Genomic DNA, 6,100 nt, shown 5'->3' on the forward strand with positions numbered 1-6,100 from the left:
AGCCGCCGAGGCCGACGTGGCCAAGCACCTCTCGTCCTTCCCGGCGAGCCCGACGTCGATGGCGGCCGCCTATGCCGCCGCGCAGACCCGCTACTCGATGACGGCCGGTCGCGGCACGTTTCTGTCGCCGGGCGGATCGGCGCATCCGCCGCCCAGCAACTCGGCCTCGGCAGCTGCCGCCGCCAATGCCGCCATCGATGCCGCCAATGCCGCGGCGGCGGCGTCCAACGACGGCGGCAAGGTCAAGCGGCCGCGTCGCGTGTCGTCGTCGGTGGTGATGCAAAAGGAGCGGGCCGCATCTGCCAACAGCAAGAATCGCAAGCGCGGCCAGTCGCTCTCGGTGGTGGGCATGCAGAACCAGGCGGCCCAGGGCACGGGGGAGCACGAGCTGATCCGCCGCACGTCGTCCTACTCGAGCTCGCTGGCGTCGGACGCGTCGTCGGCGGCCGGAAGCGTCGCGCCGGGCGCCATGTGGTCGGTCGACGTGGCCGACTCGGACATCTGGACCATTGTCGGCACCGACATTGCCCGCCACTCGTTTTACGTGCCGCCGCGGATCGTCGGGGGCTCGCAGCCGACGGCCTCGGTGGCCGACAGCAGCATCTCGCACCTCATCACTGTGCCAGCCCCCTCGCAGCCCATCACGCCCATCCCGCTGCTCTACAGCGTGGTGCCGCCGCCGGGGCGCCAGGGAGCCGTGGTCAGCGGCGGCGGCGGCGGTGGTGGTGGTGGCATCGGCAGCGGCAGCGGCAGCAGCGGCACCGGCACCGGCACCGGCACCGGCACCACCAGCAGCGGACCCGCCCCACCGCCGTCGGAGCGGTCGACTGGCATGGCGACGCTGCTGGGCGAGAACTTCCACCCGAACCTTTTCGTCTACTTTGGAGACTGGAAGAGCGAGGTGGTCGAGGTGCGGTCGCGCGGCACCATTGTCTGCGCGGCCCCGCCCTCGCTCGAGTACGGCGTGCCGCGGGGCCAGGTGCCGATCCTGCTGGTGCGCCACGACGGCATCATCTTCCCCACCGACCTCCTCTACCAGTGCTGACCGGTCGGTCCAGCGGCGGTCGTTTCTGTGGCAACCCGCTGCGTTGCGCGCTTGGGCGCAATGGGCCCTGTGCCGTCGCCCACGCCGCCTCGCCGGCATCCTCGCCGCCACGTGCCACCTCGACTCTACCGGCGGCACCGTTCTCCGACTCTTTGCCCACTGCCCCCGCTCTTGGTCTTCAAAAGGACTTTGCCAGGATGAATCTGACCCTCTGCGACCCGGACCACGGCCGGGCGTTTGTGTCTCGTACACGGTCACCACCACTTGTATCTTGTCGTCGGGGGTATTGCCAGGGCGGGACGGGGCGGGGCGAGGCGGGACGGGGCGGGGCGGGGCGGGGGCTGTTCAGGGAATCAGGGCCACTGACCGCTCGTGGCTGTCACCATCTCTCGTCGTATCTTGTTCGCTACCCATTCGTCTCGACTCCTGCCCTCCCCCTCCGTTGCACTCCTTTCCGGTTCACTCCACTCCGCTCCACCCACTCCGCTCCACTCCAACTGTAGTCTCTCTCTCCCTCTGTGCCTCTCACTGTGGTGCGTCTGTTGCCCTGTCCCCTCCCCGCCCCTCCTTCCCCCTCTCTCTCTGCTCGCCCCGGCACACACACACACCACACACACACTCTCTCTCTCTCTGTCGCCGCAGACCGCCTTGCAGGGCCGGTCGTATCGTCTTCGTACCTCGTCGCTCGTCGCAGCATGGATATCCCGGATCCTTGTCCCCTCCCCTTCTCCCTCGTCGGCGTGCCGTCTCATCTGCTGGCATCTCGAGTCCGACCTGCCTACCCCCGTGCTGCATGTAACCCGTGATGGAGAAGGGTGCAGCCTGCCTTTCCCTCCGCCTCCGCCTCCGCCTCCGCCTTCAGGACAGAATGATGGTGCAGAGGGGTAAAGGGGCAAAGGGGCAAAGGGAAAGGGGGACGACACAGGGGCGATACGGACCAGGCAGGTCAAGCAGGCAGGGCCACGGAAAAGCAACCACGTACGCACCTGCTCGGTGGCGTCGGGCGAATCTGAATGGGTATCGCATCGGTTCGCATCGCATCGCATCGGATCGGATCGGAAGCAGCGGTTGGTACGGTAGGCCAGCCAGCCAAAGCCAGCCAAGGCAAGGCAGGCCAAGCTAAGGTTTGGGGGAGGGAGGTATGCCCGTATGTAGCGACGAAAGGTCAGTCGCCGCTGCAAGGGCGAGAAGCCGTAGCGTACTGTAGCGCCGCTGCGTGCATCTGGCTTCCGCCTGGCTTGCAAGCTTGCTCGCTCGCTGTACCTACGCTCTCGAACTCGAGCTCGAGCTTAACCCCCTCTCTTTGCCTCCCTCACCGCCTCGATCCCTCACCGCCTCGAGCCTGCAAGCAAGCCAAAGCCAAGCCCAAGTTGCTGGCATGGGGGCGGGGGTGGGCTTTGACCCGACCCGACTTGACCAGACCCGCCGCGACCCGTCTCCACCGGGTAGGCTGCGCTGCGCAGCGCAGGGCAGGGCAGGGCAGGGCAGGGCAGGGCAGGTCCGGGGCGTTGGCAAGTCGACGAGACAACGGCATGCATCGACGACGACGACGACGACGACCCCGCTCGTCGTCGTCGTTCCCGTGCGTGCGTGCGTGCATCCCCTGCGTGCTGCTTCTGCCGTCCGCTGCTTCCATCTAGACCGTGCGTCCGTGCGCGTGGTCCTCGCACGCACGTACGTTACATTGGGTTCGGAACGGTACCGTACCCAAAGGCGACGAGCGCGCGGGATGTGCGCCTGCCAACCCGACGACGCCACACCAGGAGCAGCTAGATCGAGAAAAAAGGCCAGGCGGGCACCGTGGCATGCTGCTGCTGCGGCGGCGGCGGCGGTCGCATTGGATGCCATCTGCCGTCCGTGCGCCCGTGCACGCCCTCCTCTCCCCACCTAGCGCTTCCGCCTAGCGGCAATTCCACGGCTCAAGAAGCAGCAGAACATCGTATCGATCCGACCTTTGTTTGCCAGAGAAGCGGGACACTCGCTCGCTCGCACGCACGCACGCACGCACGCTCGCTCGCCGACTACAGCCTAGGACCGCCCAGCGCAGCCCAGAGGCCAGATCAAAGAGGGAGCGGCAGATTGCAGCCAGGCGAGGCCTGGGACAAGCAAGCGAGGCGAGCCTACAGAGAACGGCGGCGGCAGTCGCCTGGCCTGCCTTACTTCTTGGTTTTGGCTACGCCCCGCCCGCGTTAGTTTATCCCCGCCTGGCTGCGTCCCCCCGCCTGCTGGCCTTGGCCCGCCTGGCTCGAGCAACCCAGCCCTGCCTGGCCTGCCTGCCGCGGCCCGCCTGCCCACCTGCCCACCTGCCTGCAGACAGAAGCAGAGAGAGGCGGCCCAAGGTCCCACCCACGACGACGCCGCCGTCGCCCCCTAGCGCCCCATTGTGCCGTGGGCCCCCTAGCCAGCGCAGCCCAGCCCAGCCTAGCCCAGCCCAGCCCTGCCTAGCCTCTGGACCTGCCCGATCTGTCTCGCCGTTAGCCTTGGTCGTTGCGCCCGCCCGCCCGCCTGCCGTCGGTTTGACCCCTTCGCTTGCCCCCCCCCGCTTCAGCCTTTGGCATCCTGCCTGGCCTGGCCTGCTTCCATCCCCTCGCCCCTTTGTCGTGCTGCTTGCCCTGGCCATCCAATCCAGTCCAGTCGTCTCTTCACGCGAGCAAGCCCTACCGCTCCTCGGACCACCACCACCATTCACCCACCGCCGTCACCACCACGGACACCACCGCCACCCCACCACCTCCGACCGGTCCCCATCGTCGCTGCGCACCTGGTCTCTCTCAGCCGGCCACTAGTTGGTCTCTTTCTCCCTAGAGCCCGCCCGCCCGCCTCCTTCCGTTTCGTTTCGCTTCGCTTCGGCCGCCTCCCCCCTTTCGCCCTTGCCGCTCCTTGACCCGGGCCCATCCACTGTCCTTTCCCCCCGTCTCGCGCTTCGTCTCGGGTCTCGCTCGCTCGCCCGGCCACCACCGTCCCTCTGCCGCCGACGCCGCGACCGCCTTCGCCGACCTCGACCGGCATATACGCAGCCCTGTTCCTCCACCACCACAACCCTCACCACCACCGCCTTCTTCCCCGCCACCCACCCATCCCACCCCCTCGTCCGCAACCATGGGCTGCGGAGCGTCCAAGGTCGACAAGGAGGGCCAGGCCCGCAACGATGAGATCGAGGCGCAGCTCAAGAGGGACCGCCTGGCCCAGAAAAACGAAATCAAGATGCTCCTCCTCGGCGCCGGAGAGTCGGGCAAGTCGACCATCCTCAAGCAGATGAAGCTCATCAACCACGGATCCTACTCGCCAGAGGAGCGCGACTCGTACAAGGAAATCATCTTTTCAAACACGCTCCAGTCGATGCGCGTCATCCTCGACGCCATGGAGCGCCTCGACATCCCGCTCGCAGACGGCGGCAACGCCGGCCGCGCCGAAATCATCCTCGGCCTCACGCCCAGCATCGAGAGCGAGGTCCTTCCGCGCGAGGTCGCCGACGCCATCTACGGCCTCTGGAAGGACGCGGGCGTGCAGGAGTGCTTTACCAGGAGCCGCGAGTACCAGCTCAACGACTCGGCAAAGTAGTGAGTGGCAGCGGTCGTCTGAGGGGACAGTGTCGCCCGAGTGGCAGTGTCGCCTGAGTGGGCAGTCGCCTGTGTGGCAGCGTCGGCTGGGCCGCCGTTGGACCCCCAACCGCCGCGACCGTCCACTCGGCACTCCCGTCGACCCTTGTTTTGGCTGACCGCTTGCCTCTCGACGTGCTTCCGACCTCTGCCCCCCTCCCCGCCCTTCCGCCAGCTACTTTGACTCGATTGAGCGGATGGCGGACCCCAACTACCTGCCCACGGACCAGGACGTGCTGCGCTCGCGCGTCAAGACGACGGGCATCACCGAGACGCACTTCAAGATTGGCGACCTCAACTACAAGCTGTTCGACGTGGGCGGCCAGCGCTCGGAGCGGAAAAAGTGGATCCACTGCTTTGAAAACGTCACGGCCATCATCTTTCTCGTGGCCATCTCCGAGTACGACCAGCTGCTGTACGAGGACCAGAACGTCAACCGGATGCAGGAGGCCCTGACGCTGTTTGACAGCATCTGCAACTCGCGCTGGTTTGTGCGCACCTCGATCATCCTCTTCCTCAACAAGATTGACCTCTTCAAGCAGAAGCTGCCCATCTCGCCTATGGGCGACTACTTTTCCGACTACTCGGGCGGCTCCGACTACAACGCCGCGTGCGACTACATTGTCAACCGCTTCGTCAGCCTCAACCAGAGCGACGCCAAGACCATCTATACCCACTTTACCTGCGCCACCGACACATCCCAGATCCGATTCGTCATGTCGGCGGTCAACGACATCATCATCCAGGTGAGTGGCGTGTGCCGGGCCGTGCCCTTGCGCCGAGCTGGCGTCGCGGGAAAGCCCAGCGAGCTGGCCTTGCGGGAAAGCGCAGCGAGCTGACCTTGTCTTGCTGTCTCTTCGCCTCGGACGCCTTTGTTGTGCTGGCCGGTGCTGTTGCCGCTGCCGCTGCCGCTGCTTCTGCTTGTGCTCTCGCTCGCCGCGCCGACAGGTCAACCTCCGAGACTGCGGTCTGCTCTAAGTCTGGCAGCGGTGGCCTCGATACCCCCTGCCCGCGCGCGCCGCACTGCCGAAAAGCCCGCCGTGGCCGAGGTGGGCACGAGGGAGGGAGGGCTCAATCGCGGGCCCCCCTTCGTTTGCGCACCTCTTGTTCTCCTCCTCTCCGTCTCGCTCTCGTTTCAATCTCCCCCTCTCCCTCATCCCATTTGGTATTTCCAGTGTCGTGTCGAGATCGCGGCCCGCAACAATTCAGCATTGACTCGCATCGCTCTTGTCTGTGGGCTCCTGTCGCCGTCGTCGTCGGCGGAGGAGGAGGCGGCGGCGGCGGCGTGCGACGTAGCGGGGCCACGGTGGCCGACCGAGCTCTACATTGGGGGCGGGGCCAGCGCTACGGCTCCTTCCGGTCCAGAAGCAGGGTAAGTTGGCTGCCGAGGGTGGAAAAGGNGGGGGGGGGCAAGGGGGGGGGGGGGGGGGGGGGGGTCNGGCGTGGNGCCTGGGCT

At 66.7% G+C, this 6,100-nt stretch overlaps 2 protein-coding genes across 2 annotated transcripts in view; both read left to right on the top strand.

Moving 5' to 3' along the window:
* The window catches only part of PFL1_03231 (uncharacterized protein), a gene marked incomplete at both ends in the record, with an annotated part of 5,273 nt that extends 4,228 nt beyond the window's left edge, over positions 1-1,045 (top strand). Inside the window, one exon of the mRNA XM_007880746.1 lies at positions 11-1,045. Coding sequence (XP_007878937.1) covers positions 11-1,045 — 1,035 coding nt within the window. The remainder of the gene's footprint in view (positions 1-10) is intronic.
* A 3,099-nt stretch (positions 1,046-4,144) lies between these two features.
* On the top strand, positions 4,145-5,622 carry PFL1_03232 (uncharacterized protein; the record flags this gene model as incomplete). The annotated part of the gene is made up of 3 exons (XM_007880747.1): positions 4,145-4,605; positions 4,820-5,390; positions 5,593-5,622. The coding sequence occupies 3 exons, from the start codon at positions 4,145-4,147 to the stop codon at positions 5,620-5,622; spliced, it is 1,062 nt and encodes a 353-aa protein (XP_007878938.1).
* Between the last annotated feature and the right edge of the window lie 478 nt (positions 5,623-6,100).

The sequence above is a fragment of the Pseudozyma flocculosa genome (assembly GCF_000417875.1).
Source record: "Pseudozyma flocculosa PF-1 unplaced genomic scaffold scaffold00009, whole genome shotgun sequence".
Classification (NCBI taxonomy): Eukaryota; Fungi; Basidiomycota; class Ustilaginomycetes; order Ustilaginales; family Ustilaginaceae; genus Pseudozyma; species Pseudozyma flocculosa.